We start from the raw sequence: 25,683 nt of genomic DNA, 5'->3' as shown, positions 1-25,683 counted from the left end.
AAATACGCCTTCTGGAGTGGCCCAGTCAGAGTCCTGACCTCAACCCGATTTGAGACGCTGTGGCATGACCTCAAGAAAGTGATTCACACCAGAATATTGCTGAACTGAAACAGTTCTGTAAAGATGAATGGTCAAGAATTACTCCTGACCGTTTTGCACGTCTGATCTGCAACTACAGGAATCGTTTGGTTGAAGTTATTGCTACCAAAGGAGGTTCAACCAGTTATTAAATCCAAGGGTTCACATACTTTTTCCACCTGCACTGTGAATGTTTACATGTGTTGAATAAAAACATGGTAACATTTAATTCGTTGTGTGTTATTAGTTTAAGCAGACTGTGATTGTCTATTGTTGTGACTTAGATGAAGATCAGATCACATTTTATGACCAATTTGTAAAGAAATCCATATCATTCCAAAGGGTTCACATACTTTTTCTTGCAACTGTGTATATATAGAGAGAATTTTTATATATACAGAGATAAAGCAACTAAAGGCTATTGACACATTTGATGGCATTTATTATTCTTACATTTTACTGATCTTGGGCCAATATTTTTTTTCCAATTTGTCTTTATTAAAATGTTTGTCTACTACAGTCTTCAGTTTCATTCCATCTGCAGAGTGCAGCTTCTTCCTAGTGCTTAATCTCTTCAATCCTGACATCTCATAAACACTCATATAAACTTACCTTTCAGGAGTGAAGAGACAAGGGCTATAGATCGCACTGTCAGAATAGCTCTTTGACAAATTCACTAAGAAGGAGAAGAAACGGCCTGCAAATGCAGTCAAAGTGGAGGCTGTAGAAGACAAACTGAAAAATTGTTTTCAGCAATAGTAATTATTTTTGGCAACAGATACAATAACTAGAGATGTCCCGAACTATTAGCCGGCGAATAGTTCCCGGCAAACATCGCTTGTTCGCGTTCGCCGCGGCGGGTGAACATATGTGATGTTCGGTCCGCCCCCTATTCGTCATCATTGTGTAAACTTTGACCCTGTACCTCACAATCAGCAGACACATTCCAGCCAATCAGCAGCATACCCTCCCTCCCAGACCCTCCCACCTCCTATCAAAAAGCAAGGACAGCATCCATCTTAGATTCATTCGGAAGCTGCAGTGTCACAAATTTGACTAAGTTGTAATCGCAATGCGATTAATACAGGTTATATTAATAGCATTGCGAATTCAACTTAGAGCTGGGTTCCTAATGGTTGGCGTTGCTATGGCTGGTGTCACCCGGTGCGGTAGAAAATGGTGTCACCCCTGCCCCCCCCCCCCCTGAAGCCATAATAAAGAGATAAAGAGAAAAAAAAAGAAGTCACTAAGTCAACTCCAATCAGATATCTGCATAGACCCAGAGTCTTGGTCTATGTGCAGATATCTGATTGGAGCTGACTTCTTATTTCCTCTTTTGCACATAAACGTTTAAACTATATTCCTTAGTAAAAATGACCAGTCCACACCATGTGGGTCTATATTTATGAGGGCCCCCCTGAGCAAAGATTAGTAAATGTGGCCGGGTGGCCCCAGCCCACAGTTCAACCCAACCCCTTATGTCTCCTGGCCTGGGGCCGTCTCTATAATAATCCACCAGTAATTTATGAATGGGGTTAGGTTATTAACTTATTATTATTGGGGTATTATTAAAATAATTTGGTCTATAAATACAGAGCCGCTCTACCTACCTCCTCCTCCCGGCACCAGAGACTCCTGCAGGGCAGCTGCCGCGGCGCCCCACCACTCACCAGGCTGCAGTGAGTCACACCCCCGTCCCCCTTTACCACGTGACGGCGCGACGTGCTTGTTTGCTTGCGAAGTTTAGAAGTTGAACTTGTGAGTGAGAACTCCTGCGCTGGCGGGCCGCAGGTGACACCCCAACAGACTGGTGTCACCCGGTGCGGCCCGTACCCACCGCACCCCCCTCCCAACGCCACTGGATCTAAGTTGTAATCGCAATGCGATTAATACAGGTTATATTAATCGCATTGCGATTACAACTTAGATCTGAGTTCCTAATTGTTCTATTGCTAGAATTGACGAATATAGCACTATATTCTCAATCTTCGTTATATTCTAGCAATACAACCATTAGGAACTCAGATCTAAGTTGTAATCGCAATGCGATTAATACAGGTTATATTAATCGCATTGCGAATTTAACTTACCACACTCTGCGTCAACTACGTAATTTTCCATGGGAGTTTTGCCATGGATCCCCCTCCGGCATGCCACAGTCCAGGTGTTAGTCCCCTTGAAACAACCTTTCCATTACTATTGTGGCCAGAAAGAGTTCCTGTGGGTTTTAAAATTCGCCTGTCTATTGAAGTTTATGGCGGTTCGCCCGTTCGTGAACATTTGCGGAAATTCGCGTTTGCCGTTCGCGAACGGAAAATTTTATGTTCGCGACATCTCTAACAATAACTAGAATGCAATAATAAAAAAATTGCCTCAAAGTTGTCCGTAGCCTTTAAAGGACTTGTCTAAGTTAAATATAAATTTGGCCTATGCCACCTAATGCTGTAAAAAAATATTATATACTCACCTCGTTCTCCTGCACTGTTTTCTGCACCACCAGTCCGGTCCTTCTCCTGCTTCTCAAACTATATACCACCTAAGAATAGTGAATATATAAGAAGAAAGATGGAGACAGCACGTCCCTTTTGCTGGAATTTATTCCGGATGCAACGTTTCGGCAAGAAAACCTTTGTCAAGCATGCATTCACCCAGTGATTAGGGGTTTAAAAACCCCAGTAGTGACAGTATATTACAGTCACTACTGGGGTATTTAAACCCCTAACCACTTGGTGTATGCATGCTTGACAAAGGTTTTCTTTATGAAACGTTGCATCCGGAATAAATTCCTACAAAAGTACGTGCTGTCTCAATAGTTCTTCTTTTATATGTGGATTATCCGAACAGCTTACCACTTTCCCTGGCGACGTGCACCCACCGCCCATCAAAATAGGTGTGCTGTCCGCCCCCTCTTTTTTCTAAGAATACTGAATTGCTACAGCAGACCTATGCTATATACCTACACATCATTGCTGCAGTCTTGTATACAAACAGCTATGGCGTAGAGAACTGCAGGAGAAGGAGGTGAGTATATAATCATCTTTTATTTTACAGCATTACGTGGCATAAGCCAAATTTATAATTAACTAGGACAAAACCTTTTCAGATACCCAGTGGAATATCTGTAATGGGGCCGCAAACAATGATATGTCAGTGGCAGTGCTGGTGTCCTCTCATGGAGCGGTTATTTTTATTGTTCTACTCCTACAGCAGAGCAGAAAAACTGAAACAACAATGCTGGTGAGAACCCAGCCTAAACTACCTGACCTGCAGAATAAAACTGGGAGCAATCTACCAGAGAGACATGTACACCTACTGCTGAAACCTCTTCAAAAGATCACCTCTTAGGTTATTTTCAAACCCGTGGTAGAGCCCTCTGGCAGAGGAACAGCCTGCCGGAGTTCACTGTATTTGGCCTAGCCGGATACTGACGTTTACGTCAGACCTTATTAACTATAATGGGATCCATCCGGTTTCCTACATGAGCATCAGGTTTCAGCCAGACGAAAACTGCTAGAACAGATGGATAGCTTTACAGCAGGTGTAGAATTAGCCTTACCTAGATTGGATACAAGTGTACCCACTTCTCAGCCAAGAGCATGTCACTGCTGAGGCCAGTCACTGGCTTTCATTAACTTTCAACCTGAAAACCCCCTTTATATACCCTTTGCTAAATAATTCAAGATGCTTAATTTTTGTAAGACTCCTTTTTCAAATTGATCTTAATTTTCCTAAATTACCAAAGAACCAAATGCCAACCATCTTTTGTCAAAGTTTTGTGTCTTGCTAGAAATTAACCTGTATGGGTACATGCACACGTTCAGGATTCATGTGCGGAGGAACCGCACTGTAATCCGCAGGTGTTCGCAGGCAAATCTGTGCAGTCAATCCGTATCAATTGGTTTGGATTTGCATGCGGATTTGGTGCGGATTTTACTAAGTGAATGAAGAAAATCCAGTCAGGAAAAATAAAATAAATTGACATGCTGTGGATTTTAAAATCCGCACCGCAGGTCAAAATCTGCTCTGAAAAAATCTGCATCCTGTACATTGAGAATTTAAAATTCTCATAGAATGCAATGTACATGACCTACGGTGCGGATTTTCCGCATGCAAATCCGCGCGGAAAATCCGCACGCAATCCTGATCGTGTGCATTTAGCCTAACACCCTTTACAGGTCTGGTAAATATTTTGAGAGTAAAATGCATTCAAAGCACATTCCACGATTAACAAAACACCTTGGGGGGAATTTATCATGAGGAGAATATTTGAAGTCAGTTTTGCTGGAGTCTGTGTTGGAGTACTTTGTGCCACATTTATCAAGTGTCACAGGTTGTTTGATAAATTTGTCTCTTCCTTAAGCCTCCCTTAGGGCGCTTTCACACCTGCGTTCTTTTCTTCCGGCATAGAGTTCCGTCGTCGGGGCTCTATGCCGGAAGAATCCTGATCAGTTTTATCCCAATGCATTCTGAATGGAGTGAAATCCGTTCAGGATGCATCAGGATGTCTTCAGTTCCGGAACGGAACGTTTTTTGGCCGGAGAAAATACCGCAGCATGCGGCCAAAAATCCTGAAGACTTGCCGCAAGGCCGGATCCGGAATTAATGCCCATTGAAAGGCATTGATCCGGATCCGGCCTTAAGCTAAACGTCGTTTCGGCGCATTGCTGCATCCGACGTTTAGCTTTTTCTGAATGGTTACCATGGCTGCCGGGACGCTAAAGTCCTGGCAGCCATGGTAAAGTGTAGCGGGGAGCGGGGGAGCAGTATACTTACCGTCCGTGCAGCTCCCGGGGCGCTCCAGAGTGACGTCAGGGCGCCCCACGCGCATGGATAACGTGATCACATGAACACGTCATCTATGCGCATGGGGCGCTCTGACATCATTCTGGAGCGCCCCGGGAGCCGCATGGACTGTAAGTATACTGCTCCCCCACTCCCCGCTCCTACTATGGCAACCAGGACTTTAATAGCGTCCTGGGTGCCATAGTAACACTGAACGCATTTTGAAGACGGATCCGTCTTCAAATGCTTTCAGTACACTTGCGTTTTTCCGGATCCGGCGTGTAATTCCGGCAAGGGGAGTACACGCCGGATCCGGACAACGCAAGTGTGAAAGAGCCCTTAACAAACTTTTGCCTAGAGAAGCTCCTCCACTTTTCCTACTCCAGCCTCCTCCTGGAGTGAGACTGCGACTTATTTGCAACTTTAAAAAAAAAGTCGCAATGATAAAACTGGAGTGAAACTCCTGCGCAGCTAGGTCCAAGTAAAAAAAACAAACTAATCTTTGAGCCTACAACTGCTGTGAAAGTAACCCTACTTTTAAATTACCTCTGAGGTCTAAAACTCACAAGACTATGCAGGCTTCAGACAGCAAGGTATTGTGCTCATTTAATGGAAACCTGCCATCAAAAATCATAAAATCCTGCAGTTTTCGCACTGGCCTCTAAGCCTTATGATAGGTGCCACTTCTTGGTCTGTACAGATCACGTTACTGCAGCTACCTGCTTATCTATACACAGGTGATATCATTACAAGCAGGATTAGAATGTCAGATAAGAAAGGATCCACCATTCACAATAGCTGATTGTCAAAGCTTATCTCATCTTCCCTTGTACAATGACCTCTGCACAGGTCACAGAACATGCCCAGAAAACTCTCTCATAGAAGTCAATGAGGTCCGCTCCTGACCATTGTGTCTATGGACCATGGGGCTGCCGTAAAGTAATTTTCTTACTTAACTGGCAGAAAAAAAGCAGGCACAATGACAGGGAACAGTGATCGCGCCACCCCCATCATTGAACCCCTCAGATGCTGCGTTTAGCGCTGATTGCGTCATGTGAGATTTACATTGAGGGCTTTCAGGGGTTAATCCGGTAAAAAAAAAAAAAAAAAACGTGTGGTGGCGTGATGAATTCATCACGCTAACCAAGATTTTGCGCGGTATCTTCACTCAAGGTGGCCACGGACCCTCCCTTGATATAATTAACGGCGGTGAAACGAGGGCTCGGTGGGGACACTTCCCTATGCTCAATCTCGCACGGACCACATAAACCGCATAAGTGGTGTTGCAATTGAGATATGATTTCATATGAAAAAGTTTTCCATTTGATGTTGAAACAAAAGTAGTTGATACTGACATATGAGTGCATCAGATGCATCTATGATGTCCGCATCTGTAGCTCCCCTTAGTCGTTAACCATACAGGATGCGATTTTTTTTCTTCTCCTGGTATAAACTGGGACTGACATAATTGGCAATAGTGGGCGCCCTTCTAGCTGCACATTTAACCCCATCAGCGACTATATCAATCCACTCCTTATCATAAGCTCGGATGGGAAAATGTTTTTTGATGATATAACACAGTGGTGCCCAACCATTTTTCGTCTGAGGGCCGCACTAGACTTAGTATAAATTTTGCAGGCCGGAACCAGGTAGCTTTGCCAGAAAGAAATGCAAACGCTATGAGGGGGCACGTGTGAGCATTACTACTGTGAAGAGGGCACATATCTGGCATAACTACCATGAGGGGGAACATATCTGGGCATAACTACTGTGAGGAGGGCACATATCAGGGTATAACTACTGTGAGGAGGGCACATATCAGGGTATAACTTCTGTGAGATGTGAGGAGGGTACATATCAGGGCATAACTACTGTGAGGGGGCACGAGTAAGCATTACTACTGTGAAGAGGGCACATATCTGGCATAACTACTGTGAGGGGGCACATATCTGGGCATAACTACTGTGAGGGGGCACATATCAGGGCATAACTACTGTGAAGAGGGCACATATCGGGGCATAACTACTGTGAGGGGGCACATATCTGGCATAACTACTGTGAGGAGGGTACATATCAGGGCATAACTACTGTGAGGGGGCATGTGTGAGCATTACTGTGAAGAGGGCACATATCTTGGCATTATTACTGTGAGGGGGCACATATCTGGGCATAACTACTGTGAGGGGCCATGTGTGAGCATTAAGTCTGTGAAGAGGGCACATATCTTGGCATTATTACTGTGAGGGGGCATGTGATGTATACATGTGTGTAATGTATGTAGTGCAGTATGTGGTGATCACACACTGCACTACATACATTACACACATGTATACCTCACATACTGCGCTGTCACCTTCTTCTGCAGGTCTACCTTGATGTCTGGTCTTTAGGCTTCAGTCAGATCCTCCACCGCCATGCTTGCACCGTGTGCCCGACACCACCAGGAGCTGACCCCTCCCTCTTTCATCTCCCGCCGGCTTCTCCTACAGCAGGGCGCTCTATCGCTCCAGTGCCCGCCCAATCTTAACAATCAGGGGCATAGCTAGAAATGACTGGGCCCCATAGCAAAAAAAATATGGGCCCCCCCTTCCCGGATCTCCCACCCCCACATACCTATTGGACCTCCCACCCCTTCCAGAGCTCCCACCCAAACACCCCTCCAGGACCTCCCACCCCAACATCCCCCTAAGTGTCGTCCACAGATCCCCCCCTTCAGTGTCGTCCACAGACCCCCCCCTTTAGTGTCGTCCACAGATCCACCCCTTCAGTGTCATCCACAGATCCCCCCCTTCAGTGTCGTCCACAGATCCCCCCCCTTCAGTGTCGTCCACAGATCCCCCTTCAGTGTCATCCACAGATCCCCCCCTTCAGTGTCCTCCACAGATCCCCCCTTCAGTGTCCTCCACAGATCCCCCCTTCAGTGTCCTCCACAGATCCCCCCTTCAGTGTCCTCCACAGATCCCCCCTTCAGTGTCCTCCACAGATCCCCCCTTCAGTGTCCTCCACAGATCCCCCCTTCAGTGTCCTCCACAGATCCCCCCCCTTCAGTGTCCTCCACAGATCCCCCCTTCAGTGTCCTCCACAGATCCCCCCCCTTCAGTGTCCTCCACAGATCCCCCTCCTTCAGTGTCCTCCACAGATCCCCCCCCTTCAGTGTCCTCCACGGATTCACCCCTTCAGTGTCCTCCACAGATCCCACCCTTTCAGTGTCCTCCACAGATCCCACCCTTTCAGTGTCCTCCACAGATCCCCCCCCTTCAGTGTCCTCCACAGATCCCCCCCTTCAGTGTCCTCCACAGATCCCCCCCTTCAGTGTCCTCCACAGATCCCCCCTTCAGTGTCCTCCACAGATCCCCCCCTTCAGTGTCCTCCACGGATCCCCCCTTCAGTGTCCTCCACGGATTCACCCCTTCAGTGTCCTCCACAGATCCCCCCCTTCAGTGTCCTCCACAGATCCCCCCCTTCAGTGTCCTCCACAGATCCCCCCCTTCAGTGTCCTCCACAGATCCCCCCCTTCAGTGTCCTCCACAGATTCCCCCCCCTTCAGTGTCCTCCACAGATCCCCCCCTTCAGTGTCCTCCACAGATCCCCCCTTCAGTGTCCTCCACAGATCCCCCCCTTCAGTGTCCTCCACAGATCCCCCCCCTTCAGTGTCCTCCACAGATCCCCCCCCTTCAGTGTCCTCCACAGATCCCTCCCTTCAGTGTCCTCCACAGATCCCCCCTTCAGTGTCCTCCACAGATCCCCCCTTCAGTGTCCTCCACAGATCCCCCCCTTCAGTGTCCTCCACAGATCCCCCCCTTCAGTGTCCTCCACAGATCCCCCCCTTCAGTGTCCTCCACAGATATCCCCCCCACCCAGAGCCGCTTCCTAGCTAATTTATTCACTGCACTTGCCTCTGTGAAATTGAAGAGAAGCGCCGTAATCTCGCACAGGCACACTGGCAGAGGCCAGGAAGATGGTGCATGAGCACTTCGATGCCTCTGCCAGTGTGCCTGTGCGAGATTACGGCGCTTCTCTTCAATTTCACAGAGGCAAATGCAGTGAAAAAATATTAGCTAGGAGGCGGGGCCGGGCGGGGAGATTGCAGGCACAGGCAGCATCGCTTTGCTGCCCGTGCCGTTCGCAGCGCTCCCTGCGCTGATAAAGTCCGGTCACTGCGCGGCCGCATGACACGGCTTCACGGGCCGCATTTGGCTCGCGGGCCGTAGGTTGGGCATCACTGATATAACAGATTTGTGTAAACTCCATGCTGTATTGTGTAACAAATAAATTACTGATTTTGTTTCTGTTATTTTTAGTATTCTTATCTTTATTTTTATTTGTACTATGAAGCCACCTAATGCAGTGCCAAAAAGGATGGGTGTCGATGAGAAGAAAGCTCCTCTCCCACCATGCCATGAAAATGTTGGCTATGGAGGGAGAGAACTTGGCCCCCATCGACACCCCCGATATCTACAAATAAAACTTGTTGAACATAAAAAAGTTACGCCTGAGGAGGAAATCCACCACCAAAAGTATATATTCTTGTTAGCCCCTAGTAATGTTCCCATAGGTTTTTAGGAACCAGGCTAGAGATTTTAATGCCAGATCGTGCGAGATATTGGTATATAATGACACAACGTCCGCTGTAATCCATGTATAGTGTGCTGACCATTCCATATTCTCAATTATTTGTAAAAACGGACGTCGTGTCTTTAAAAAAAACAGGTATATGTGGTATAAACGGATGAAGTATGGAATCAACACACTGAGAAATTCTCTCAGAGAATGATCCAATGCCCGCTACAATAGGCCTGAGGGGAGGCGGAAAGATGTTTTTATGTGTCTTTGGGAGTGCATGAAACACCAGGATGACAGGAGACATAACAAATATATATTCTGATTCCTTTTCAGTCAAGAACCCTGATTTAATTCCTAAGTCTAATATATTTTTCATTTCTTTCTGGAAGGAGGGGAGGGGATTGTCACTGAGAGTGACATACACTGTGGTGTCACTCAACATTGACTCGATTTGGGTCCTATATAGGCCACTATCAAGTACAACAACCCCGCCCCCTTTATCAGATTGCTTGATTACAATGTCATCCCTGGTTTTCATATGTTGTAAAGCCCTCATTTCTTTCTTGGTTACATTATTTTTAGTATGAGCTGTTTTAACTTTGATTTGATCATGTAACCAAACCAAGTCTTGCTCCACCAGTTCTTGGTATCGATCTAGTGCTGGAGATCTGGACTGAATGGGATAAAAGTCCCGATTTTTAGTATAAAAATTTAATGACCTATTATTTAATTCCAGATCCTCCAGAACTGTATTCGATTCCTGTAATTCACATACATGCATCATTTCCTGGAAACTCATGTTCCCTATATAATGGGGACATGAATTTTCTCCATTTGCAGCAGAATGTTAAAAAAAAAACGTGGATGTCATAGAGTGACCCGTCTCCCCCACCACCACACCACAATTATCTTCTCCACCCACCTCAAAATGTCGCCGGAGGGTGAGGCTGCGGGCCAGTCTATTGACATCCAGGAGCATCTTGTATAGATCAAAATGACAAGTCGGTGAAAAGGTTAGTCCTCTCATAAGTAAATTGATATCATCTACTGACAGTATTGAGGCAGACAAGTTAATCACTTGGAGCTCATCCTGTCCTTTTTGTATCTCACGTGATATCGGCGATTTTCGGTGCTTCCGACCTGCCCTCCATTTTTTGAAGCCGCTTTGTGTGAACTAGTCTCTTTAGCATGAGAGGTATGTGCAGTTGAAGAAGGAGGATCTTGTTCAGAATCAACAGAGTCCAAATCCGTAGAACTAAATGAGACCTTCTGGAGGTTTTTTCCTTTTCTTTTTATTACGTAATTTTTTCTGAATTGATCGAGGTGTATTATGTTTAGAGTCTATCCATGTATATACTTGGTTCGACTCATATTCAAGAAGATCACGATTATATTTCATTTGTTTGAATTTTATTAAGTCATCTTCCATCTTTTGCAAATCTTCCTTCAGTTTATTATCCAGTTTGCTGAATTCCGGATTATTTATATGCACACATAGAGTTTCTTGTGTTTTTTTATGTTCTCCCTGAAGTCCACTAGTGCTTGACTTTCATTCCGTATGATCAAGTCTATTAATTTGAGAGAGCACTCCGAAAGGATAGCTTCTCATTCCTTTAAAAAAACATCTGAATATATGGTAGTTGTTTTTTTCTTAAGTCTGAGCCCCCTGGGAATCATCTGTTTATATTTCAGTGAGGTAAGATTCCACCATGTACGGAGTTCTCTGGACATTAGTTTTTCAAGCGAAGACATTGACATGGTTAATTGTAAATTTTCTTGGATGGATTTATCGGGTGTATCATAGATGGCATTCATCCTTTGTAATCTGTCCTCATCATCCTCCAAGGGACGCAGCGAGGCATGTGCCATATCGCACAAGTATGAACAGCCGCTAATAGCAAAGGCAGGGAGTGCTCGCAATCCCGATGTAATCAATATGAAAAGGAAAATTCAGCAGCTCTCACCTGCCCCACCTTCACCTGTGGGCACGGAAGGCCCGTGTCAGGAACCGGGCAAACACAAATCCAAAGAGTTCAAGGATCCAGCTCCACTGTATTTAGTTCAAAAATCCAGAAGGATTCTCTATTTAGTAATTTCCTTCTGTGGCCTCCTCCTCTAAATCCTTCTGGATTTTTGAACTAAATACACGTCAACCAGAGGGCTTAAATAAACGCTTAGATTTAATCTTACAGCAATAGTCTATATATAAAGAGTCCTTGTAGCCTCCCATATTCATGAATGATTCCTTTAAATAACTTTTCTCAAGCTAATATATCTCATGGATTTCTCTATTGATTGTATGTTTTTTTTTCGTTTTTATGGTGAAGTGTTGTTTAAGGTGTGGCATTTTTTGAGGGTGTTTGCAGTCATATGACCACAATTAGTGAAGACAGGTGCAACTTCCCCTACAAATATCGTCATTTTAATGTCTTACGATGTCATGAGTAAGGGCTTGAATTGTCTTTGGTAGCCCGAAACGCGTAGACAAGACTTTTTGTAAATTGGATGTGTTTTTACCGCAAGCAAAAATAAATTAATTCCTTTACTGAAGTGGAGCTGGATCCTTGAACTCTTTGGATTTATAACTTGAATATGTTTTAGTAAACGGGCAATAAAAACTATATTTGTGTCAGTGTCCAAATATATATGGACCTAACTGTATATACCCTAAAAGAGATCTTTTCTTTTTTTTTTTTCTTGCTCCTATCACTCCTCGCTTTCTACAGTAACCCCTGTACTGAGATGAAACATGGCATGTAGGGATTTAAGTCAGGGACATTTTTAGGTAATAGGCCCCAAGCGGGGACAGGTTCCTGACGGGGTCGCCCCTATCAGGGCGGGTGCTCTGTGTATGTTAGTCAGGGACCGCTAGCCCCCTCCCCCCTTTGCAAGTAGGGCTATATTATTAGGGTCTGCTAGTTTTTGTCCCTATTTTGACAGCAACATCACGAGCTTCGGCTACCTAGACTCTACCGTCATCAAACTGAGAGACGGGCACCTGCAGAACATAATTCCCGGGTTGGGTAAGACTTTTCCAATTATTTTCCAGGCAGCTACTATTCAGGTGCACAAGTGAGTTTGTTGCATATTTTAATATATTTTTCTCACCATATGATTTGAGCATGGCATGATTACTTTGTTTACTTTTATTCTAAATTAGTAAAAGTTATGTTTTATAATTAGGTCCAAGTCCCCTGGAGGTTTTGTGGTATTGATTGGTGGAAGACTCAAATATCCATATATTTTTACTTGTGTAGCGAATCATTATTTGGTTTTCTCAATATTTACTACCCTGATTCTGAAGTTTACAGAAACACCCCGTATGTAGTCGTAACTTGCTGCATGGGCACACAGCAAAAGCTCCCTGTCTCTCTCTCATCCCCATGGATGCCGCTGGCGGCTACTGACCGCGGCATCTATGGGGTTAACCGGCCAAGATCGGTGCCAGAACCGTAAGTTACCGCTGACATTCTCTGCTGATGGCGGCGGCGCAGCCATCAGAGCCGGCACAGATGATAAAGCTGCAGGGGGCATCTGGGGTTGATGGGGACAATGGCAGCATATGGGGGGGCAGTGAAATGATAAGTGGCACGGGGGCACACAGGTGGTCTTGCCTGATTTCGGGCTGTCATCTCCAGCATGTAGATCACAGCCTGAAACCGGCATTTTGTCACTGAAGCGGTCCGATTGTTACTTGCAATTTGGACATACAGTTACGTCCAAATGCGTGAATAAAATTTCAGCAGCAGCCATTGCAGGAGAAATGTAGTATACCTTGGTGGCCATTCAGATTAACTCCAAGTCCATCTAATGCTGGATGGTCCAGGTCTGCTAGAGTGATATGTACTACTTTGATGGTGGCTCTCTGGCTCATAAAGGGGGTTCATGAGAGCTGATCCCCTTTCTATGGCATACATATGTCCTAAAATGGTATGTAGTCAGGGGTTGTCCTAATGGGACAATCCTTGTAAAGGGAATGTGTCAAACATACAGTACAGACCAAAAGTTTGGACACACCTTCTAATTCAAAGAGTTTTCTTTATTTTCATGACTATGAAAATTGTAGATTCACACTGAAGGCATCAAAACTATGAATTAACACATGTGGAATTATATACATAACAAACAAGTGTGAAACAACTGAAAATATGTCATATTCTAGGTTCTTCAAAGTAGCCACCTTTTGCTTTGATTACTGCTTTGCACACTCTTGGCATTCTCTTGATGAGCTTCAAGAGGTAGTCCCTGAAATGGTTTTCACTTCACAGGTGTGCCCTGTCAGGTTTAATAAGTGGGATTTCTTGCCTTCTAAATGGGGTTGGGACCATCAGTTGCATTGAGGAGAAGTCAGGTGGATACACAGCTGATAGTCCTACTGAATAGACTGTTAGAATTTGTTTTATGGCAAGAAAAAAGCAGCTAAGTAAAGAAAACGAGTGGTCATCATTACTTAAAAAAATGAAGGTCAGTCAGTCAGGCTAAAAATTGGGAAAACTTTGAAAGTAAGGGCTATTTGACCATGAAGGAGAGTGATGGGGTGCTGCGCCAGATGACCTGGCCTCCACAGTCACCGGACCTGAACCCAATCGAGATGGTTTGGGGTGAGCTGGACCGCAGAGTGAAGGCAAAAGGGACAACAAGTGCTAAGCATCTCTGGGAACTCCTTCAAGACTGTTGGAAGACCATTTCAGGGGACTACCTCTTGAAGCTCATCAAGAGAATGCCAAGAGTGTGCAAAGCAGTAATCAAAGCAAAAGGTGGCTACTTTGAAGAACCTAGAATATGACATATTTTCAGTTGTTTCACACTTGTTTGTTATGTATATAATTCCACATGTGTTAATTCATAGTTTTGATGCCTTCATAGTCATGAAAATAAAGAAAACTCTTTGAATGAGAAGGTGTGTCCAAACTTTTGGTCTGTACTGTATGTCAAACATATTTTGAAGAATTTTTGGTAATACTACTTTTAAGTTTCCATGTAAATATCTATATATATATATATATATATATATATATATATATATATATATATATATATATAGATATTTACATGGAAACGTAAAAGTAGTATTACCAAAAATTCTTCAAAATATGTTTGACATACAGTACAGACCAAAAGTTTGGACACACCTTCTCATAGGATCCACTGTTCACAATAACTGATATCACAGCTTATCTACTCCCTCCTGCACAGATCACAAAGCATGCCTAGAAAAGAAGTCCCCTTCTGTGTATTGTGTCTATGGCCCATGGTGGCTGCTGTAAAGCATATTTCTAAATGCTGTTAAGAACAGCTCAGGCAAGATGGCCGTCCCGATTACCATGTTCAGGAAATAGAATTGAAAAAAATCTGTATTCTGAAAATAAAAACAGATTAAAAGAAGAGATATGTGTTGTTTGGTTTTAACTCTTGGAAACATTTTCGATAATACATTCCCTTTAATTTTATGCTGTTGCTGTTGACTTGGTGCTCTGCATCAGAAAAACTGACCATCAATAAAAATAAATTTAAAAAATGAATCAACACAAAAAAGTTATATTCAGGGGTGGACATTACCTTTTATATTATTCATTGCCCAGTAATGCTTGCGTTTTTAATTTTTTATTTAGGAAAGCGGACTAAAGGACAAAGTGAATGTTGTTCTCTTCTCGGACCACGGAATGACCGATATATACTGGATGGACAAAGTGATAGAGCTTGAAAACTATATAAACTTTAATGACATTTTACAAATGAAAGACAGAGGTCCTGTTGTGAGTCTGTGGCCGGTGGTGGGTCAGCACACCAAGGTATGTGCCGTTCTATACTTTACATTATTCATATTCTGCTGCAGGGACGTTCTAGATATCTCAGAGCTAAGGTGTAATATAATCTATAACCACAAACCAAATAAAGACAAGCAGAGGCCCAATATATTTTATTGTGTCCGTTTATTTCATTGGCCCATTTGTCGCTTGATAGAAAAAAAACTCCTTTTTATTGGATTCTATAAATAAAATCACCACATATATCAAGCACAGCAGAAGCCTGTTTGTACAAATAACTAGTTAAAGTGATTGTTGGCTTTAGTCAATTCCTTTTTGACAGAAAGGTCCCCAACATTAAGCTGGTCACAGGGGGTGCCGCTGCGTGGATCCATATCAATCATCTATAACCTGTCTGGCATCCTGGCAACAAGTGTTCAATGCAGCGCCACAAGAGGTGACATGATGCATTACATACTTCCTGATGAACGTGATGGGTTATCCGTGTAATCCATGGACTTGTAGAAAAATACTTCCACTTCTCCAGCATTTCCATAAAACATATCTTCTTTATTCCGTTATGATTAAACATCTTGTACAAAAGCAAACTGCACCCAACATGTTTTGAACTCCACAGAATAGGCGGTAAGTAGCATAGTAACATATGGGGTCATTTATCAAACTGATGTAAAGTAGAACTGCCTTAGTTGCCCATAGCAACCAATCAGATTCCATCTTTCATTTTGGACAGCTCCTTTGGAAAATGATAGGTGGAATCTGATTGGTTTCTATGGGCTACTAAACCAGTTCTACTTTACACCAGTTAGATAAATGACCAGTATGTCCATCCAGTTCACCATATTATCATGCAAAGTTGATCCAGAGGCAGAAGACCCCATGAGGTAGAAGCCAGTTTTCCACATTTTAGGGATAGCTGAACACAGGTGCTTGGCTATTTAGCCCCATAGAGCTGAATGCAGCAGCACGTATGCATGACTGTCGCTCCATTCAAGTTAGCGAGCACAGGTCCGTGATCAGTAGGAGCCTCCGCTAATCACGCATGTGATCAGTGGGCACCTCTGCCAATAACACATGTGATCAGTGGGGACCTCCGCCAATAACACATATGATCAGTGGGGACCTCCGCCAATAACACATATGATCAGTGGGGACCTCTGCCAATAACACATGTAATCAGTGGGGACCTCTTCCAATAACACATGTAATCAGTGGGGACCTCCGCCAATAACACAGGTAATCAGTGGGGACCTCCGCCAATAACACATATGATCAGTGGGGACCTCTTCCAATAATACACGTATCCCCTACTTTGTGCATCGAGGATAAGTGTCTTATTGGGACAGTGTCACGGATGATATAGCAGATAGCTGGAAGTTATGGATAAACATCCGACTGGCTTGATCCCAAACTAAGGAGCATAAAGGTGACCCCTGTAAAACCCTAAGAGCTCACCCTGACTGCTAAGCACATACAAAAGGTCTCAGAGGTAGATGATTGCATGCCCTCGTACCTAGACTGTGTGACACCTGAAAACCCTATAATAGTGAGGGGACACGACCACCGGCTCCCTGCACTTAATACGGAGGGAGTCAGGGTCACCTAGAATCAAGCCAGCAAAGAAACACAATACAAAAAAGGACTTATCTGAACAAGCAGTAACAGAAGTCTCCAGCAGTGATCACTTCAATCCAGGAAGTAGTATAAACCGCAAAGTGAGGCAGTATGGGAGGGAATATAAAGGGAGGCAATTAGTGTGAATAGGTGACAGCTGGGTGAAGGAAAAGAGATGACAAAGTGAAACCAAAACAAAGAACTTCATGCAAGAGGTACAGAAGAACGTCTGCCAGACCTTCTCAGATTGCTGGCGGTGACAGACAGCCCTTTTACATTATTGATTCTAAAGTAGGGCAACCTCCCTCCAGATTTAACTGTTTGTAGTTTGTTATATTGCCCAATTATTTCATATGACATGATGCAGTGTCTTCCACCAATCTCTTGTGACATTTGACAGGTGTACAACCAGTTGAAAGATGTACAACATATGACTGTCTATGAGAAGGACCAAATTCCAGATCGATTTCATTACAAGAATGGAAAATTTGTGCCTCCATTAACTCTGGTAGCTGAACAGGGCTGGTTCATAGCTCAGGTAGGCATGCATCATGCGATTCGAGTTTTCAGTGGTATGTTTTGTAGGTACTAATCAGTTTTGGTTTATTTAGAGTAAAGAGAAACTTCCCTTTTGGAATAACGGCTCCGTGCCTAATCAAGGTTGGCAGCATGGGTGGCATGGATATGACAATGAGTTGATGGACATGAGGGGATTCTTTTTGGCATCTGGCCCAGGTACAGTAAAAATAAAATAGATGATATTTTTATGATGATACTTCTAATTATCTGATTACACAGCATAAATGTGTTGTACACATGGAAATCTACAGATGGTACTTTTGCATAGCTCTCTTTCAATAGTGCCCCATTTTTTTATTTTATTTTGCTTTACATTTTTGATAAATACCTCTTTTGAATTTTGTGAATTTATTGCAGTCCCACAAAAAACATTGCTGTACCATAGGATACACCGTAGGCCACCATTGATCATGGAAATGGGGTCCCTTGTCCCCCTGTTTGAATTTAGTGCTGATTGCACCTTTAAAGTCTTCAAAGTCTATGGGAATTACGAAGATAGCCAAATAAAGTTCTTTGTTATCTCTGTCAGTCTTATAGACTTGAATAGAGTGGCACGGCGCACATGTGGCAACAAGAACATGGGAGCCCATTTTCAGCTCCCATAATCAGCAATTGTAGAGTTATCACCTGTTCTGTGGCTTGATGATAAAGGTTTTTCATTGGCCAACCCCTTTAACTACTGCTTCATTCAGCAGCCTGTCATTAGGGTTGAAGTGGGCCAGAGATGTAGCATACTGTATGCCCTGGGTGTTGGGTTGCAGGGGATACCAACAAGCCACGGAGCCTTGGCGTGGGTATTTATATATCAGACTGGTGCAGCAAACTGAATCCTTACCCCTGGTGAAAGAAAGCCTAGTTACCATTCTAGTGGAGCCTTTGCGTGTTTCACAGTGGCTAAAGCTAAATAACGGTTTGTCATCAATTTCAAGAACAGAGCTGTAGAAATGAATGGAGGAAATGTGGGCATACAAGCAGTGGTGTAACTAGAGTGTTATGGGCCCCAGTGCAAACTTTGGATCAGGGCCCCCCACCCATTTTTACAAAGAGGTGGCAGATTTTCTTTACACTAAGGGCTCTTTCACACTAGCGGATGCCGTGCGGGTAATCTGCTGCGTGAAAGAGAGCCAAGCCCCGTTCCGGACAGCAGAGAGACGGAGCATTAACATGATTGATAATGGTCTTTGCCTCTTTGTGATCTTTTTACTACAAAATCACAGTGAGATAAAGTTGTCACCGTGATTTTGGAGTAAAAAGATCACAGAGAGGCAAAGACCATTATCTATCATGTTAATGCTCTGTATCTCTGCTGTCCGGAACAGGGCTTGGCTCTCTTTCACGCAGCGGATTACCCGCACAGGATACGCTCGTGTTGAAGAACCCTAAGCCCAATGCATGGCTACACTCACCCAGTCCTAATAAAATCTGGCCCTACCTCATCCAGGGTGTCTCTGGCGTTGGTGTGATGTCCACTGGATCCAGAACAAGGTCCCTGTGGTCATAGAGAAAAAAAGAATAATCAGATAAGGAAGGGATGGTGACTGCCCCTGTGAAATCACCAGCAGGGGGTGCTGTGCTGGCCTGTAAGACTGAGCCATGCCAATGTATAGCAGGGTAATCTAGGACATTTCCCCTAAGTGCCACCACACAGTACTCATGCCCACCTTGTGGCCCCTCACAGTAATTAAGCCCACCTTGTGGTCCCTTCAAAATAGTTATGTCCTCCTTGTGGCCCCTCACAGCAGTTATGCCCACCTTTGTTCCTGTCACAGTAGTTATGCCTACTTTTGTGCCCCCTCACTGTAGTTATGCCCAGATATGTACCTCCTCACAGTAGTTATAGCCATATACACTCACCTAAAGAATTATTAGGAACACCTGTTCTATTTCTCATTAATGCAATTATCTAGTCAACCAATCACATGGCAGTTGCTTCAATGCATTTAGGGGTGTGGTCCTGGTCAAGACAATCTCCTGAACTCCAAACTGAATGTCAGAATGGCAAAGAAAGGTGATTTAAGCAATTTTGAGCGTGGCATGGTTGTTGGTGCCAGACGGGCCGGTCTAAGTATTTCACAATCTACTCAGTTACTAGGATTTTCACGTACAACCATTTCTAGGGTTTACAAAGAATGGTGTGAAAAGGGAAAAACATCCAGTATGCGGCAGTCCTGTGGGCCAAAATGCCTTGTGGATGCTAGAGGTCAGAGGAGAATGGGCCGACTGATTCAAGCTGATAGAAGAGCAACGTTGACTGAAACAACCACTCGTTACAACCGAGGTATGCAGCAAAGCATTTGTGAAGCCACAACACGCACAACCTTGAGGCGGATGGGCCACAACAGCAGAAGACCCCACCGGGTACCACTCATCTCCACTACAAATAGGAAAAAGAGGCTACAATTTGCACGAGCTCACCAAAATTGGACTGTTGAAGACTGGAAAAATGTTGCCTGGTCTGATGAGTCTCGATTTCTGTTGAGACATTCAAATGGTCCGAATTTGGCGTAAACAGAATGAGAACATGTATCCATCATGCCTTGTTACCACTGTGCAGGCTGGTGGTGGTGGTGGTGGTGTAATGGTGTGGGGGATGTTTTCTGGGCACACTTTAGGCCCCTTAGTGCCAATTGGGCATCATGTAAATGCCACAGGCTACCTGAGCATTGTTTCTGACCATGTCCATCCCTTCATGACCACCATGTACCCATCCTCTGATGGCTACTTCCAGCAGGATACTGTACCATGTCACAAAGCTCGAATCATTTCAAATTGGTTTCTTGAACATGACAATGAGTTCACTGTACTAAAATGGCCCCCACAGTCACCAGATCTCAACCCAATAGAGCATCTTTGGGATGTGGTGGAACAGGAGCTTCGTGCCCTGGATGTGCATCCCTCAAATCTCCATCAACTGCAAGATGCTATCCTATCAATATGGGCCAACATTTCTAAAGAATGCTATCAGCACCTTGTTGAATCAATGCCACGTAGAATTAAGGCAGTTCTGAAGGCAAAAGGGGGTCCAACACCGTATTAGTATGGTGTTCCTAATAATTCTTTAGGTGAGTGTATGTGCCCCCTCACAGTATTTATGCCAGATATGTGCCCCTCAGAGTGGTTATGACAGATATGTGCCCCCTCACAGTGGTTATGCCAGATATGTGCCCCCTCACAGTGGTTATAGCCAGATATGTGCCCCCTTACAGTAGTAATGCCAGATATGTGTCCCCTCACAGTAGTTATGCCAGATATGTGCCCCCTCACAGTAGTTATGCCAGATATGTGCCCCCTCACAGCAGTTATGCCAGATATGTGCCCCCTCACAGCAGTTATGCCAGATATGCGCCCCTCACAGTGGTTATGCCAGATATGCGCCCCTCACAGTGGTTATGCAAGATATGTGCCCCCTCACAGTGGTTATGGCCAGCTATATGCCTCCCTCACAGTAGTTATGCCAGATATGTGCCTCCTCACAGTAGTTATGCCAGATATGTGCCCCCTTACAGTAGTTATGCCCACATATGTGCCCCCCTCACAGTAGTTATGCCCACATATGTGCCCCCTCACAGTAGTTATTCCAGATTAGGTGCCCCCTCACAGTAGTTATTCCAGATTAGGCCGCCTCCTCAGTAAAGATGCCCACTTTTGTGCCCCCTCACTCTAGTTGTTGCCCCCCCCTCTTTTGCCTCCAATATGCAGCTTTATGGGAAAAAAAAATAACATACTTACCCTCTTCCCTGATGACGCGCTCCCACACTCACATTAGGCTGCTGGCTGTGCTGAAGTCTCCCTGCTTCACTCTGAAAACGAACAGCCGGCAGTGACAAGAACTGCTGGGTGAGTGCGCGCCCCCCCCCCCCCTTCCTTGCCTCTGCGCTCCCCCTGCCTCCTGCGCTCCCTCATGTTTGAAGAGCGCTCTGACGGGGCCCGGCATTCTCACTGTACTTCATGCCGGGCCCCGTCAGTGCGCTCCCATTACATGTGAGTGCAGCAGGCCCCCTTCCCCTGCCAGGCCCGGTCGCAGTCGCACCCTCTGCGACAGGAAACTTCCTGTGTTCCTGCCACGTAGCTAATTACAGTTGGGTGCTAAATATAACCTGTATTATCTCAATGGTAGATCTGGGTGTGGAAAAAGAAATGATTTATGATCTGTTTGCCAGAAATTTGTCCTGAGCATGGCATTAGTAATAATACCATTATCCCACAGAGAGATTTGAATACATGTCAAAATATATCACTGTATTAAGGACTACAAAGCCATGTCTAAGGCACTGGGACTTCATCCAAGTCAATTCAACTGAGATTTGCAATACTTGCACCTGTGAACGTTTTAGGGCAGGGTTTCAGCCTTCAAACACAATGATTTTTCTTTTGTTTCACATTCACATGACGGCAAGCAGAGATCATATTTTCATTATACAAGTTCATTAATCTTTAGTGTATACTTGGTAGGTCAAAACACATGTTAGACATGTGGGAGATGTGGGCGTATTACATTAGACATTACTAAAGTGGTTAACCATTTGATCTTCTTTTTTTAGATTTTAAAGAGAACTTCAGAGCTGCACCAATCCGATCAGTCGACGTTTACAACATAATGTGCAAAGTTCTTGGTATGAACCCACAGCCTAACAATGGATCATGGTCCAGGGTGGAATGCATGTTAAGAAGTGGAGCACATCCTGGTATCCTGGACTCATTCCCAGTGATCTCCATTCTCTTCACACTTGTAGCACAATGGATTTTGCAATTTTTTTTCTAGGATTAATGATTTTATAAGATTTAAAATATTTTATTTTTCAGTATAGTTTTACAATAACCTTGCCAAAAGTATGAATGATTTTCTGTACCCGCTTGTTCTGTCTGTCGAATACAAAAACAACCTTATATAACTGACGTTATTGACCTACTGTATGCAAATTTGTTTGTTGCTTTACAAAAAGAGAAGAAAGCTGATGCCACCAGAAGGTACAGTAGCTGTCTTACAAGTCGAACACTGACTTATAGGATAGTTACCTTCCATCTGGTGACATCAGAGGTTCAGCTTTCTTTTTGGAAATCCGCAAGCTAATTTGCATACTTTTTTCCCCAGAGAGCACTGCATGGCCTATAAGACTTCTTGGGGGGATTTATGAAAACTGGTGTAAAGGAACCAGAGTTCACCTAGAAAGATGGAATCTGATTGTTTGCTTTGTGCAACTAAGCCAGTTTTCCTTTACACCAGTTTTGATCAATCTCGGACCCTCCTTATACCTTCTAGACACTCTCCACAAGGAGACTTAGTACTTAATGGCCTATTGCAGGTATCGGCAATCTCCGGCACTCCAGTTGTTCTGAAACTACATCTCCCAGAATCCTCCTTTCACTTCTAGGGCAGTTACAAGAATAGCTGAGTAAGTATGCATGCTGGAAGTTGTAGTTTCACAGCAGTTGGAATGCCAAAGGTTGCTGATCCCTGCCCTATTGAATGTAATTTCAAGGGGCTGCCACTTTAAAAGAATCCAGGCTGAATGGCCATGCAAGTCCATGCTATGCCACAGTAATCTGATATGTACATGAGCTGTGTTTTGGCAGTGGGTGTGGAACTACTGTGTCAACCAACCGGTTTGACTTTGGGCTGAACCTAAGGGCGTTATCCTGGCAGCTCCCTGGTATTCGCTCTTCTACTTCTATGCAGGGGAACCACCAGGCCTCTTCAAGTAGTGCCAGTGTGCTTGACAGCTGACCCATGGGGGCCAGAGACACCAGTGAGGAGCACTGAAGGATCAGGCAAAACTTGTAGTCAGTAACAACCCGAGATTAAGACAGGCAGAAATCATGTGAAAACGTGGAACAGGTCCGAAGTCAGGGCTGGCAGAAGAATCACAACAGTAAACAGGCACAGGTTGAGTCAGGAAGCAGAGGGTCAGAAAGCAGAAAACAGTTAGATTTCAGCACACAGTCACACAACAGAGAACAAACATCTTAGCAAGGAACCAGCCTGCTAGGAACCTAATTGCTCCGACAAGGAGACTGAAAAGCAGCACAACATATATATCATATAATCAGGAGGTTATTAGCATATTAGTAACAGTATAACATCAACACACAGAGCCAAGGAGGGTATTTACCCTTGCAGCATTGCTGACGTGAGGTGAGATTCAATGACAGGGTTAGTGGAGTGGTGTCCATGCCCACCCGAAATAGCAGGGCAACAGAGTGCAGGAGCTGCCGATGTACCAAGCTGCTTATCACAAGCCCTACAGCTGCCCATCACACCTGGTGCATCCATAGGAACCAAAATGGAAAATGATTAATCACATGACCGTTTTCTTTCCTATTCACGTCTGGAACTGTAAAACTGCCGTCTGGTGCTTGGGCAGAAGAGGATGCAGCCATGGACAGTTCCCATGGACATGGTGACCATGGTGCTGGGATATTTACATAGCCGGGGGATGAGCAGCTGGGGGCCTTGTGACAAGCAGCTCATGTGAGTTGAAAGGTATGACTGATTACTGTGGCACAGCATAGACTTGTGTGCCTATTCAGGCCATCCCCTTTAAAGAAGTTATTTGCTCTGAATAATCCCTACTTGCTAGAAGGGCCTCTTGGCTTTAAACTAATCACATATATTGTCTCCCCCAGCAGTCAGCTGTAATCTGTGGGGAATCCTGTGAGTCAGTGTTCAACTTCCCTGCAGTCCCACCACAGGAGAAATGAAGCATTACATAGCAACCACTTAAATCAATGGACTGTCTAGGTAATGTAGGACAGGACAAGCCTTCACAGAAAGAAGTGCTCTTTGTAACCACACTCAACTCTGGGCAAGAGATATGGATCCTGAACAGTGAACCCCTCCCATTAACTCAGAATTCCTTAACATAATATATGAAAATGGGTTTCATAGATTGGACAAGGGAAAGAGGGGTCGGTTTGTCTCATGAAGGTATCCACTGTCCATATGGTAGATTATGCTTGGGCCCCTCTCACCCCGTGAACCAGAGCAGAGAGCTGCTAATATCAACAGCTCTTGCGCTGGAGAGCTGAAAGTGGCCACTACAGGAAAATGTCTAGCACGAACCTGTCCCACTTACAGGGGTTGCCTGTGGTCAGACACCTTTAACAATCAGTAACTGACCCTATTCAGGGAATTACTTTATTTCTTTATCTCCTGTAGATATATATTACGTCAGTGTTCCTCAACTACAGTCCTCAGGGCCCATCCACCGGTCATGATTTGAGAATATCCCACAGAATAACTACCTGTGGTAAGGCCTGATGCATGGACACTAATTATATCACCTGCTCATTACTAAGGAAATCCTAAAAACATGACCGGCAGGTGGGCCCTGAGGACTGGAGTTGAGGAACACTGTCTTATGTTGTCCACATGTTTGTCATTGTAGTAAGTAATCACTTAATACACAGTTGTGGTCAACATTATTGGCACCAATATCTTCAGAAATAATAATAATTCAGAAAGTACTAATTTTGTATCATTAGAATATTTTAATAGTATCTCAAAATACATTTAACAACATACATGCAGTCATTAAAAAGAAATAAAGCATAAACATGGTATATGACTTGGTTTCTTATCCAGCATATTTCAGATCCAAAGATTTTCAGGAGTCATTGCTGGTCACTTTATAACAGTCCACTTTGATCTTCTTAACCATTCTTGTGTATTTCTGGATGTCTGCTTTGCATCATTACCCTTCTGTAAGATTTATTTTGACTCAAACCTAGTTTTTTTTACACTTGGAAGCACATTCACTTTAATTTTGATAATCCTTTGATTTCATTGTTCCTGTAACATGTTCAAGCCATCCAGTCCTAGAGGCAGCAAAGCAGTCCCATAACATTATGAATCCTCTACCATATTTCACTGTAGGTAGGGTATACCTTTCTTTATAGGTTTCATTTTGTCATCTGTAAACATAACACTGGACTACATTGCCAAAGAGCTCTAGATTGGTTTCATCTGTCCATCCAACATTTTCCCAGAATTGTGTTTTGTCTATACAACTTTTGCTAAGGTTCAATCACTCTTTTTATGCCTTTAAGCAGTGGGGTCCTCGGTCTTCAACCATAGAGTCCTATTTTGCTCAGCATGTGTGCAGCATATGGTATGGGTTGGAACCATCACTCCAGATGTCTCAAGCTCTGCTCAAATTTTTTTGGGTGTTGCATGTGGTTTGTTTGGTGCATTTCGAACCAACTTTCATAGGATTCTGCCATCAGTGTTCCTCTTTTCACCATGTACAGGAAGGTTCTTGATTGTTCAAGGAGTAGCAAACTGCTTAATAAAATTTCAAACTGT

General features: G+C 44.1%; 1 protein-coding gene across 2 annotated transcripts in view; it reads left to right on the top strand.

Moving 5' to 3' along the window:
- Window positions 1–25,344, top strand: part of ENPP6 (ectonucleotide pyrophosphatase/phosphodiesterase 6) — a 64,347-nt gene extending 39,003 nt beyond the window's left edge. Inside the window, exons 5-9 of one of the 2 annotated variants that reach the window (XR_005776376.1) lie at window positions 15,036–15,215; window positions 17,203–17,340; window positions 17,414–17,537; window positions 21,923–22,538; window positions 25,334–25,344. Coding sequence is in view for 1 of the 2 variants with exons in the window: in XM_040418718.1 (XP_040274652.1) it covers window positions 15,036–15,215; window positions 17,203–17,340; window positions 17,414–17,537; window positions 21,923–22,143 (663 nt within the window). In the remaining variant the exon portion in view is untranslated. Of the gene's footprint in view, window positions 1–15,035; window positions 15,216–17,202; window positions 17,341–17,413; window positions 17,538–21,922; window positions 23,286–25,333 lie in introns of those variants that run through there. The other variant, XM_040418718.1, reaches the window with a different exon arrangement.
- The last annotated feature ends 339 nt before the right edge of the window (window positions 25,345–25,683 follow it).

The sequence above is a fragment of the Bufo bufo genome, chromosome 2 (assembly GCF_905171765.1).
Source record: "Bufo bufo chromosome 2, aBufBuf1.1, whole genome shotgun sequence".
In the NCBI taxonomy this organism is placed as follows: Eukaryota; Metazoa; Chordata; class Amphibia; order Anura; family Bufonidae; genus Bufo; species Bufo bufo.
The sequence above is the reverse complement of the archived record's forward strand: the minus strand, read 5'-3'. Positions and strand labels throughout refer to the sequence as shown.